At 33.9% G+C, this 12,480-nt stretch overlaps 2 protein-coding genes across 3 annotated transcripts; both read left to right on the top strand.

Moving 5' to 3' along the window:
* Positions 1-88: 88 nt before the first annotated feature.
* On the top strand, positions 89-3,314 carry LOC108912066 (zinc finger protein 91-like). Of its 2 annotated transcripts, none has more exons than XM_018717227.1 (4): positions 89-270; positions 369-671; positions 957-1,225; positions 1,725-3,314. In XM_018717227.1, the coding sequence occupies exons 1-4, from the start codon at positions 154-156 to the stop codon at positions 2,842-2,844; spliced, it is 1,809 nt and encodes a 602-aa protein (XP_018572743.1). In that variant the 5' UTR covers positions 89-153; the 3' UTR covers positions 2,845-3,314. The 2 variants fall into 2 exon arrangements, with proteins under 2 accessions (XP_018572743.1, XP_018572742.1); XM_018717226.1 differs by having other exon boundaries at positions 348-671.
* Positions 3,315-7,984: 4,670 nt separating this feature from the next.
* On the top strand, positions 7,985-10,633 carry LOC108912061 (piggyBac transposable element-derived protein 4-like). The gene is made up of 3 exons (XM_018717221.1): positions 7,985-8,048; positions 8,783-8,934; positions 8,993-10,633. Exons 1-3 carry the CDS (start codon positions 7,985-7,987, stop codon positions 10,631-10,633), a joined length of 1,857 nt encoding a protein of 618 aa, XP_018572737.1.
* Positions 10,634-12,480: the final 1,847 nt, after the last annotated feature.

Below are 12,480 nucleotides of genomic sequence, written 5' to 3'. Positions count from 1 at the left end.
TTGTAAACCATAGATATTTTAGATGTATGTTGTTAACACTGATTGGCAACCCTGAATTAAATTAAGGAAGGATGATTGAGGTTATGAAGAGTATGATGAGTACATGTCACCGTTTTATACTCATATTTATGTACTTTTAAGAAAACTATTGCAATGACTGCTGTTCAGGAATCTTCGTGTAGGCTTTGCCTTAAAATTATAACCGATAAAAGTTTTGAAGTAATTGACAACGCAGTTAGAGGTATTCTAGACGCTCTTTGGCTAAAATTGGTAAGTCAGTTAAATGTATTAGATTCCAGTGTCTTAATTCATTTCATTTCTGCTATCCTTATTTTCTTTCTGTTTAGTTAAAGTTGTATATTTTTCAGAGAATTGACAGCCAAAGCAGAGAGGTAATATGTAATTATTGCAGAACAAACTTGAATGCAGCGTTAGAATTTAAGTCAACCTGTATGAAGACCGATAACACAATTAATTCGTATGTGGATCGCGAGAAAATGTTAGAACTGAACTTAATAGAAGTTTATATGAAGGAGAAGGGAAGCGAGCAGTCAACGGGTATCTCATACGATCAAAAAGTATGTCGGTTGTGTATGCAGCTAGAGCAAAGTGAATTTAAATGCATTGGTGAAGAGGAACTCGAAGCTATTCAGACAGTCATCCCCGAAATCGTATGTATGCTGTTATAGTAATTTTTTATTAAAAAAATAATGTAATTTTGAGAACAATCTTGAGGACTGTTGAAAGTCGGCATCATTTTACATGCTAACCCTTGACATACTGTGCGACGCACAAATGTACCCCTTTATTTTTAAAAATAAAAAAACAAATATTTTCTAAATTAAATTTTTTTTAGTTGGGGGTACCAATGTATTCCGCTCGGTATGCCATGTAACTTTCTTAGCATATGACGGGAGTTAATTTTATGTGGCTATTATAAAATAACCCTATTTTAGAATATCGCCATCGTCAAAGATCCTGTTCTATGTAAACCCTGCTTTGACTCTCTGTGCGCTCACAGTGCTTTTCTGGCACATTGTTTAGAAGTAGAGGAAAATATCAAAGACACTCTTGAGAGTTCGGCTACAGAGAGTCAAACAGACACGTCACCTTCCGATTTATTCATTAAAACTGAAGGCCTGACCGAGGAATCAGAAATTAACAAAGTTGAAATGTTAATCAAAGCCGAGTGCGTCGATATAAAATCGGAAGAAGATGAACGAAGGTGAGGATTGCAATTTAAAGCTTCTATTTATTATATAAGGTTTTTGTGCAGCAACCACAGATTCTTCAGGTAAAATCAATTGAATTTAAGTCAAGGGGTGTTTGCATCAAAAAGACGTGTAGCGTTTTGTCACTGTAAATTATGTAAACTTTACTTTACTATGCATGTTGTTATTACAGAAAATTCTTGTGTACGTAACTCCTCTCTATGTCCATACTAGTAAATAGAAAGAGTACAGTAATATGAGATTTTAGTTGAACTTCCTGTTAAGAGATGGCGTAATTGAGGCATAGTTTTGCACGACACATCGGTCTGCCAAATTATATATCATACAAAAATAAAACAATACAGGGCAAGTATTTCGTCGCATAATTCTATTTTCTGTTATTACCTCAAAAGATGGCAAACACCCCATTCCCAGATATTAATGAAAAGCCATCTGTTGCTGCTGTATCGCTACCTTTTTTGGAGACAAATCTGTATATGGAGTTCTTTTTAGAGATCCCATGCTGTTTCACTCGAAAAACGAAATATTCGATGCAGAGGATAATGGATTTGAAGTTTTGTGGAAACACAAGATTAAATCTATGAACGAGTGTGGTACAAAAACAAGACAGGAGAGCACTTTGAGCAACAATTGTGGTAAAGGTGTTTATGAAGCTGAAAGTATGGCCCATTATACGACACATGAGAACGCCTCGGAAATGTGTAAATGCGAAACTTACGAATACGTAACTGAAAATAAGAGTTCAGAGGTTCTAACCTACCCGTGCATCTACTGCGATTATAAAACTAAACAGAAGTGGGCCCTGGTGAGTCACATGCTGAAACATAAGGACCCCCTGCAGGTGTCGATGTACAAGTGCGACATTTGCGATTACAAATCGAAATACAAGAGCAACGTGACGTACCATCAGAAAACGCACAAGGATTCCTCGCAGGTCGTAATGTACAAGTGCAACGACTGCGACTATCAAACTAGGCACAAGACAAGCATCAAAGGCCACCAACTGATCCACAAGGACCGTTCCCAGGTGCCGTGGTACAAGTGCGACCAGTGCGAGTACGAATCGATATATAAGAGGAACGTTGCCACTCATCAGTTGATACACAAGGATCCGTCCGAGGTCAAAATGTACCAGTGCAAAGACTGCGATTACAAAGCTAAACGTAAGTCGTCTCTTGTACGACACGCGTTGAGGCATAAGGATTCTTCGCAGGTCTCGATGTATAAGTGCGACGTTTGCGACTACGAATCGAGGTATAAGAACCGTCTGACTTACCATCATTTGTCGCACAAAGACTCTTCGCAGGTACAAATGTACAAGTGTAACGACTGCGATTATAAGACGAAGCGCAAGAGTAATATGAAAACTCACTTGTTGATCCATAAAGACCGTTCACAGGTGCCGAGGTACAAGTGTGACGACTGCGACTACGAATCCATATACAAGAGAAATTTCAATTTTCACCTCCTGACGCACAAAGATCCGTCCAGGGATCGAACGTTCCGGTGCGACGAGTGCGATTTCGAAACGAAGCATAAGAGTTCTTTCAAGAGGCACCAGTTGAGGCACAAGAAACGTACGTCGGCGGATGTGATTGTGCCAGATGGATAGACCACGACGAATTGATTTAGGTGCTCTGTGCTCTTTTTTCGAGTTCAGTGGTACAAACCGATTCCTATTTTAGATCGTCTGCATAAAAAAAGTCTAAAAGAACTAATTTCATCATTTTAGTCGTTAAGTTATAAAGCAGAGCTGAAGGGGTCCAAGCGTGGGACCTTGGGGAACACCCGATGCACAAACACGACGAAACTAGATAAATATTCTGACCAAAGACCCCTCGGTTATATGGGTAATTATTTACTATAGCATAAAATACGCAAATCGTCACAAAAATTTTGCCGTCACCTTAGTTTGGAGGGTGCTGAACACAGATCTGAAGTTATTTTTGTGCGGTTGTTTCGAGAAAAACAATTTTCAAAATTCTGACTTGGACATTTCACAGAACGCTACTATCGAAATAAATTAAATAGGCCCCTGAGTTTGGAAATCGATATTAAGAAAACGTAACGGCGAAAAAATTTAAAATTTGGACCATATATAACCTCACTATTATTCTATTGTGTGCTAAAATTTCAGTTAGTTTCGTTTTCCCATTTTTTAGTTAATGAAAATGTTGAAAAAAATCACGGTTTTCTGCCTACAAAATTGACACCTCTCACTTTAACTCGTAATTTTTTTGTTAATGGATAAAAGAATTTCAAATTTTTACTGACGATAAGTCGAGCTATCGTCTTTAGTACTGTGAAGGTCGTTTGCCTCAAAAACTTTTCTTTTTTTATTTTTAAGCAGAACAGAAGGGAATGCTATCTCTGTAAATATTGCGTTCTTTTTTTTTTAAAAAAAAGTAAAAATAATACAGTTATAAATATGACGATCTTAAAAACAGGATCGGAATGATCGGTTACTTTCACGGTCTGATCGAAAAGTGCAAGGTAAGAGGTTCGTTGCAGCGGCGTTGCTAACAGTTTTGATGGGATTTCCTCAGTTTGCTTCGACAACCGACGGCGACGGGATGATTTCTATTTTTTTTTTTACCTATAAAGATACGTACTGGAATTCAAGAGTAATGGTTTGTTGAAATAAGTAAAAAAGAGGCATTTTATAAAATTATCATTGTCAAAAACAGTATTATTTAACCGTACATTCAAATATTTATTTACTAAGAAATTATTTATGTACTTAATTTGAAGACGTGAAAATTCGAAACAGAAAATTAAACTTAGGGATCAGAAAGAGCTCTTCGGACAAGCTTTTGACAATATTTACGATGCGTTACTTTGAAAATATCGTTTTTGTTACGAAAAGTAGTATGTTGTAAAATACGTAGGGGGTCATCCATAAATTACGTAAGGGTATTTTTTCACATTTTCAACTCCCCCCTCCCCCCATGTAAAGAAACCGTAAGATTTTTCATAACCCCCCNAGATTAAATATAAGATTACAAAATTCCTAATATTTCCGAAAAGTTTGATCAGGTAGCCAATAAAAATGAAAATGAAACGAGTCAAAAAATTATTCTACAAATAAAATACTGCTTGCTACAACACGCTGAACGTCTTCCACATGCCGCCGTCATACCGCGTCGATTTCAATTGAAATACCCTGATCATAGTGACAGGTTCCTTCATTTTTTCAAGTGCTAGCACCTGTCTACCCTCCTTTCAGCTATATGTATTTTTTGTTGAATTATTATTATTGTCCTCCTATAAAAGTTCAATTTTATTTGTCCCTATTAATGTTTTTTTTTCTTATTTAATTTTTTTTGTCGAAAACTACATTCGATCGCAAAAAAATAATTTCAGATTCGTGTTCAGAACCCTTACTACTAAAGGACTAAAGGATACATAGCGACATCTACTAAATGTCCTTTTTCTCTGTTTTCCTGTTCCACTTTTTTAGCATGTCAAATCTTTCCCAAAGTTTTGTTTATTTTGCGATACATTTCAAACCGCTTAAATCACGATGCAAAATATTATTTATACATAAATAACATTAAAGATAACATAAATGTGCCACTTACTGCTCAATAACAATTTTAAAAACATGTCTAAAAATATTTTTTGTGGTAACACTTAACACTAAACCAGACAGATTAAAAATAAGATTACAAAATTCCTAATATTTCCGAAGAGTTTGATCAGGTAGCCAATAAAAATGAAAAAGAAACGAGTCAAAAAATTATTCTACAAATAAAATACTGCTTGCTACAACACGCTGAACGTCTTCCACATGCCGCCGTCATACCGCGTCGATTTCAATTGAAATACCCTGATCATAGTGACAGGTTCCTTCATTTTTTCAAGTGCTAGCACCTGTCTACCCTCCTTTCAGCTATATGTATTTTTTGTTGAATTATTATTATTGTCCTCCTATAAAAGTTCAATTTTATTTGTCCCTATTAATGTTTTTTTTTCTTATTTTTGTGCTGCCCTTACAAATGTATTTGCAGTGGGAGGACATCAATGGCATTACAATTTGCAAGTGGTGGATTGAAGCAGAAAATAATTTTTAATTATTAAATACATCTTTTTTCACTTGAAATTTGCAAAAATGTGTTTCATAAACAATGTTTAATCCCCATTATAGTTGTTCTGAAAGATACATCAAATATACAGCTTTGTGTGTAGTGGTCTGTTCTTGAAAACTAGGTTCGATTGCACAAATATAACTTTAGATTCATGTTCAGCACCCCCGAAAATTGGAGGGAATAGGAAAATTTTAATGATGATTTGGGCATTTTATGCTATAGCAAATAATTACCGTTATATATATATGATTTGTCCTTTCTGAAAAATAAGCAAGGGGCACATTTTCTTAGTTTTTTTGCAAACACACTTTGGAGTTACGGCGGGCATTGTTGTGGGGAATTTTAGGAGAAAGTCTATTGTCCTAAATAAAATAAAATTTAATTCTTGTAAACAAAATAAACTATCGAACAGTAGCATGTCAAACAGTGACAAATAAAGATTAATGAAAATAAAAGGAAATAAGTAAATAATCTCACCTGATTTTTACAGCATGTGCTCAAAATTTCTTTAAATGCTGTTGAAACATGCTTCATCACGTTTTATGTTCATCTTGTTAAAACTCCATGTTCTGCTGAGCGTAGTGGTGTTCAAAGCTCCCGTAATGTCTTAAAAGTTGAACCAATCGTACAAACATTTCCTTTGGTACTTATCGGTTGGCGTAATCTATACATCTGATATCAACGCTTGCAGCCGCTCTTGTTTTGTTTGTTTTCTTACAATATTACACAAATTTGACAATGAAAATGAAGACACAAACACCGGATATTCAGTAGATAGCTTTATAAAGTTGTACACTACACAAAGACAAAATAATAATAATCCTTTAGCCAATTTTGTTGAAATTTGGCAGTGTTATTTATGGTAGAAATGGGTTAATTCAACCCTAACTAGATTAAAATTATTAAGTCCAGAGGTGTCCCGGGGGCATCTTAACCAATATTTTTGATAAAAAATTGTGCACCTATGAGTTTTTAACTTTTATATTTTTTTCGCAGTAAACAACTAAAAATGCAACTTTTTTGTCTCTTAAATTTTTTTCATATCTTGTTTCTTTTTTGGAGAAAAAAAATATGGTAGTTGTTGGTAAAAATGTGCCTATATTTTTTGATAACGAGGAGTGGAATGCATACTGTTTTTAATGGTCCAGCCCATTTTCTTTTATAGAGCTGTGTAATGAAAAATATGGATTTATCACGAAATTAATTTTTTATTAAATCTTCATAACGCTATGAAAAATGAAAATTTCGGTTAAAATCAGATTCTGTGCCTTATTTAAGTCATAACTGTTCATTGTAATATTGTCTAAAGGACTATAAAGGTCTATAAACATTTGATTTATCCAATAATATAATATTACTATATAATATCTTAATATAATACTTATATTAAGAATCTGTACAATTCCTGTCAGATAAGAATTCTTTAATGTTACCAAACCTTCAAGCATCAACTTTCGCGCCCATTTTTCTCAATTTAGTCCCCATTATTGTTTTAAAAAATTAATTACTCTCATACTAAATGGTCAATCATAATTTTTTTGTACTGAAAAAATAAGAAAAAAAATTATTAATTATAGCATACAAAATTTGTGCATAAACGGTAAGTGGTTTATGAGAAATAAAACGAATCCCTATCTCCAATATGTTAATTCTTTAAACATTGAAAATTGATTTCTAAAAAATGCAATGGTCAATATATTTAAAATTTAAATATGTTATTCAGAAGTGCTTTAACTATTGAACTAAAAATTTGCGTACGTATCTTAAGCCTAAATTTTATTCAAAGGAACCACTTAAACAAATAAATCTGTCAGGGTCCAATCGTCATTCAGCAAGTTGTCAGCTACCAATCATAAAAATCTCTAAAAGTGACGTCACGTTGCTTATATCACTATCCTAGTTTCCCGCCCNCATAACTGTTCATTGTAATATTGTCTAAAGGACTATAAAGGTCTATAAACATTTGATTTATCCAATAATATAATATTACTATATAATATCTTAATATAATACTTATATTAAGAATCTGTACAATTCCTGTCAGATAAGAATTTTTTAATGTTACCAAACCTTCAAGCATCAACTTTCGCGCCCATTTTTCTCAATTTAGTCCCCATTATTGTTTTAAAAAATTAATTACTCATACTAAATGGTCAATCATAATTTTTTTGTACTGAAAATATAAAAAAATTATTAATTATAGCATACAAAATTTGTGCATAAACTGTAAGTGGTTTATGAGAAATATAACGAATCGCTATCTCCAACATGTTAATTCTTTAACACGTTAACGGCCAACAGCTTCTTGGTATATTTGTTCACCGGGCCAAATTTTTTTTTTCGTTTTTTTAAGGTGATTTTGAGTTGAAATGTTAAAAAATTTGGTACAAACTAGTTTTAGTTGGTTTTTATAACTAAATTATAGAAAATATGACGACGGTCCCAAGGGACCGCTGCGGCCCAGTGCGAACATTTGTATCGTCGAACCAGAGCGGTCCTTATCGGTCCGTGCCACATGTTGCACTTCAATTCATCAGAATTGCGAGCGTTTGCACGTGTTCATGCTGACAATGAGACCTGCACACTGTATCAACAGTTGTTTAGTTTTTCAGTAATCTTTGGTTTTAGTAATAACAGTGTTGTTACCAAGTGTGTTGTGCTAAAATGGCTAGTGAACGAACGAGAAGAATTGTAAGGCTAGCGAAACTTGCTGCAACTTTTTGCGACGGTGGGTACTATCACATTTTCTTTTATTTTATTTGTAAATGGTTGTGGTATATTAATTTAGGTAATTATTTAGTATACTATTCGCAAATCGTTCTGAAATTTTGGCTCGCCCCCTATTTTCATAGGTCCTGAACACGATTCTGAAATTGTTTTTTGACAAATATAGTTTCCAATAAACATTTTTTTTTAATACAAACCGATAACAGTGCACAAACTGCTATGTCCGTCGTTTTAAATACTATGCACTAGCTAAATATAAGTATGTTCTTATTAACAGCATTTGTAATGAAAATTTGAAAAAAAATTCTAATACAGTCTATTTGCAGTTTCTACTTTATATTTTTTGTACACGAGATTCCATCGCTATATACAAATTGCATTCGCGTCGCGAGCATCTGATTCAAAAGTTTTGAACTTAGAAGGACAATAATATATTTAGGAATTAATTTACTGAAATACATTCCTCGCCCTTCGAAGCCCATAGAAATATGTGTAAAGATCGATTACCCCGTTAGCCTAACTTGTACCACATATGAGATAGATAAATTTTTCGTGTGTAGTGTACTGATCGTGTTAGATTTTAAAACATTTTTTTCCCGAAAACTACATTCGATCGCAAAAAAATAATTTCAGATTCGTGTTCAGAACCCTCAAAAATAGGGGATGGCAAACATTTCATAACGATTTACGAATTTTACAGTATACTAAATAATTACTTGAATTTATATTCTACAGACGACGTAGATTTAGAAGACCGTCAGAGTGACACAGATCCCTATGGCTCATCAGATTCAGTCGAGGACCCACCCTATTTACCAAGTAATCAACAGTCCAACACAGGCCAAAATGAGAGTGCTGAAGATTTTTCGGATAATGATAACACACAGGTAAGAAGTAATGTGACATTTCACATACTCACTATTTCAAATCTATTTTATATCGTAGCGTCACGCATCCACTAGTGAAAATATAGAAAATTCTGCTGAAGTAGCCAATATTGGTTCTAATCTCAGGGAGCCATCCAGTAGTTCTGAATCGGAGGATTCTGTAGACTTGAATGCTGTTGCAGAACCAGAATGGAAAAATCCAGTTGGCAACCATATAGATTTTCCTGATGACTATGTCAAAAAAGGTGGAATAAATCCCGAATTAGCAGCAGCATTAGTAGACTGCAGTCCTTTTGAATTCTTCTCTGTCTTTCTTGATAAAGATGTAATTAATCTGATGGTTGAACAAACAAACTTATATGCTACACAAGTTATTTGTTCAGGAGAAGATATCCCGAAATCTTCTAGACTGCATCAGTGGACTCCCACCACACACGAAGAGATGCTAAAATTTCTGGGGTTGGTAGGTTATATGGGCTTAGTGAAGATGCCAACCATCAGACATTACTGGAGCAGAAAACGTCTTTTTCGTTGTAATGGTGTAGTGTCTAATACAATGAGCAGAAATCGTTTCGAACTCCTTCTGCTGTTGTGGCATTTTAGTGACAACGATTTGTGTCCTCCCGGCGATCGAGCATATAAAATCCAACAACTGCTAGATTTACTAATAAACAAATTCCAGAATGCTTTTACACCAGCAGGCAGTTTTTGTATCGACGAATCACTGATCCCATTTCGGGGACGTCTGGTGTTCAAACAGTACATCCCTCTTAAAACCCATAAATATGGGGTAAAACTATTTAAACTATGTAGTGGTGAGGGCTACACATGGAATTTGAAGTTGTACTGCGGTAAGGAACAAGATGCTAGTGCTAGCGTACCTACAAAAATAGTGATGACGCTCTCTGAAAAGCTGCTAGACCAGGGAAGAACAGCTATAACTGACAATTGGTATACTAGTATAGATTTGGCTAATAAATTGCTAGATCGTAATACCCATCTTTTGGGAACGCTTAGGTCTAACAGGCGGGGAAATCCCAAAGATGTAATACAAAAAAAATTAAAACGAGGAGACATAATAGCCAAAGAAAATGCACGTGGTATCACAATAATGAAATGGAAAGATAAAAGAGATGTGTTGTTACTTTCCACCAAACACACAGATCAAATGTTAGACATTCATGTACGGGGAGAAACTAAAAGAAAACCACAAGCTGTATTGGATTACAATAAGGGCAAGAGCTCTATAGATCTCTCTGATCAGATGGCGAGTTACAATTCGGCACTACGGAAGTCTATAAAATGGTATCGAAAAGTTGTTATAGAAGTTCTTTTCGGTACTTCTATGGTCAATGCGCACTATTTATATAAAAAAATCAATGAAACTAATACGACAATAACAGAGTTTCGGGAAAGCGTGTACGAGAAAATGATTTTTCCAGAGCTACAGGACAATATGGAATTGAATGAAGAGAAAGAAAATCATGTTCCTAAAAAGCAACTAAGAAAGCGTGAACATCATTTAGAGAAAAAAGAAGGTCCTTCTCACAAAACCCGAAAATACTGCAAAGGATGTTACCAGAAAAAAGCAAATGGTGAAATACATAAGAACAATGTGAAGAAAGTGTCTACGTACTGCACTGATTGCTATGATCAGCCTCATTATTGCCTAGAGTGCTTCAACGTGTTGCATAAATAAGATTAATTATGTGTTACTATCACATTTTTTTTTTTTCAATATATATATGTACATTTTACTTTAGTATTATAACAAAATGTTGTTATTTTACTTTTCATCAATAGACAGTGTTTAAATTGTCATAAGGCTGTTATTTTACTTATAAAATAGGGGTTTCCGTGAATTAGGCTATAAAAAAATTTCCAAAGATTTTTTTTCGAAATTACTATGTCTCACCTACTTTACTAGGCCGAGCGGTCCCATATATGCCGTAAAACGTACAGTATAAGCGGTCCACTGGCCCAGAGATAAGGAAAATGAACTTTATTACCGGCGGTCCATATGGACCTCCACGGCCCAGCAGTCAAGGGCGGTATCGGTCCCTACGGACCGCTCAGGCCGCTAACGTGTTAAACATTGAAAATTGATTTCTAAAAAATGAAATGGTCAATCCATTTAAAATTTAAATATGTTATTCAGAAGTGCTTTAACTATTGAACTAAAAATTTGCGTACGTATCTTAAGCCTAAATTTTATTCGAAGGAACTAAAACAAATAAATCTTTCGGGGTCCAATCGTCATTCAGCAAGTTGTCAGCTACCAATCATAAAAATCTCTAAAAGTGACGTCACGTTGCTTATATCACTATCCTAGTTTCCCGCCCATGANACAATATTACACAAATTTGACAATGAAAATGAAGACACAAACACCGGATATTCAGTAGATAGCTTTATAAAGTTGTACACTACACAAAGACAAAATAATAATAATCCTTTAGCCAATTTTGTTGAAATTTGGCAGTGTTATTTATGGTAGAAATGGGTTAATTCAACCCTAACTAGATTAAAATTATTAAGTCCAGAGGTGTCCCGGGGGCATCTTAACCAATATTTTTGATAAAAAATTGTGCACCTATGAGTTTTTAACTTTTATATTTTTTTCGCAGTAAACAACTAAAAATGCAACTTTTTTGTCTCTTAAATTTTTTTCATATCTTGTTTCTTTTTTGGAGAAAAAAAATATGGTAGTTGTTGGTAAAAATGTGCCTATATTTTTTGATAACGAGGAGTGGAATGCATACTGTTTTTAATGGTCCAGCCCATTTTCTTTTATAGAGCTGTGTAATGAAAAATATGGATTTATCACGAAATTAATTTTTTATTAAATCTTCATAACGCTATGAAAAATGAAAATTTCGGTTAAAATCAGATTCTGTGCCTTATTTAAGTCATAACTGTTCATTGTAATATTGTCTAAAGGACTATAAAGGTCTATAAACATTTGATTTATCCAATAATATAATATTACTATATAATATCTTAATATAATACTTATATTAAGAATCTGTACAATTCCTGTCAGATAAGAATTCTTTAATGTTACCAAACCTTCAAGCATCAACTTTCGCGCCCATTTTTCTCAATTTAGTCCCCATTATTGTTTTAAAAAATTAATTACTCTCATACTAAATGGTCAATCATAATTTTTTTGTACTGAAAAAATAAGAAAAAAAATTATTAATTATAGCATACAAAATTTGTGCATAAACGGTAAGTGGTTTATGAGAAATAAAACGAATCCCTATCTCCAATATGTTAATTCTTTAAACATTGAAAATTGATTTCTAAAAAATGCAATGGTCAATATATTTAAAATTTAAATATGTTATTCAGAAGTGCTTTAACTATTGAACTAAAAATTTGCGTACGTATCTTAAGCCTAAATTTTATTCAAAGGAACCACTTAAACAAATAAATCTGTCAGGGTCCAATCGTCATTCAGCAAGTTGTCAGCTACCAATCATAAAAATCTTTAAAAGTGACGTCACGTTGCTTATATCACTATCCTAGTTTCCCGCCCATGAT

Source organism: Anoplophora glabripennis, unplaced genomic scaffold (genome assembly GCF_000390285.2).
Source record: "Anoplophora glabripennis isolate ALB-LARVAE unplaced genomic scaffold, Agla_2.0 scaffold830, whole genome shotgun sequence".
Classification (NCBI taxonomy): Eukaryota; Metazoa; Arthropoda; class Insecta; order Coleoptera; family Cerambycidae; genus Anoplophora; species Anoplophora glabripennis.
This window is presented reverse-complemented; position numbering and strand designations above follow the sequence as displayed.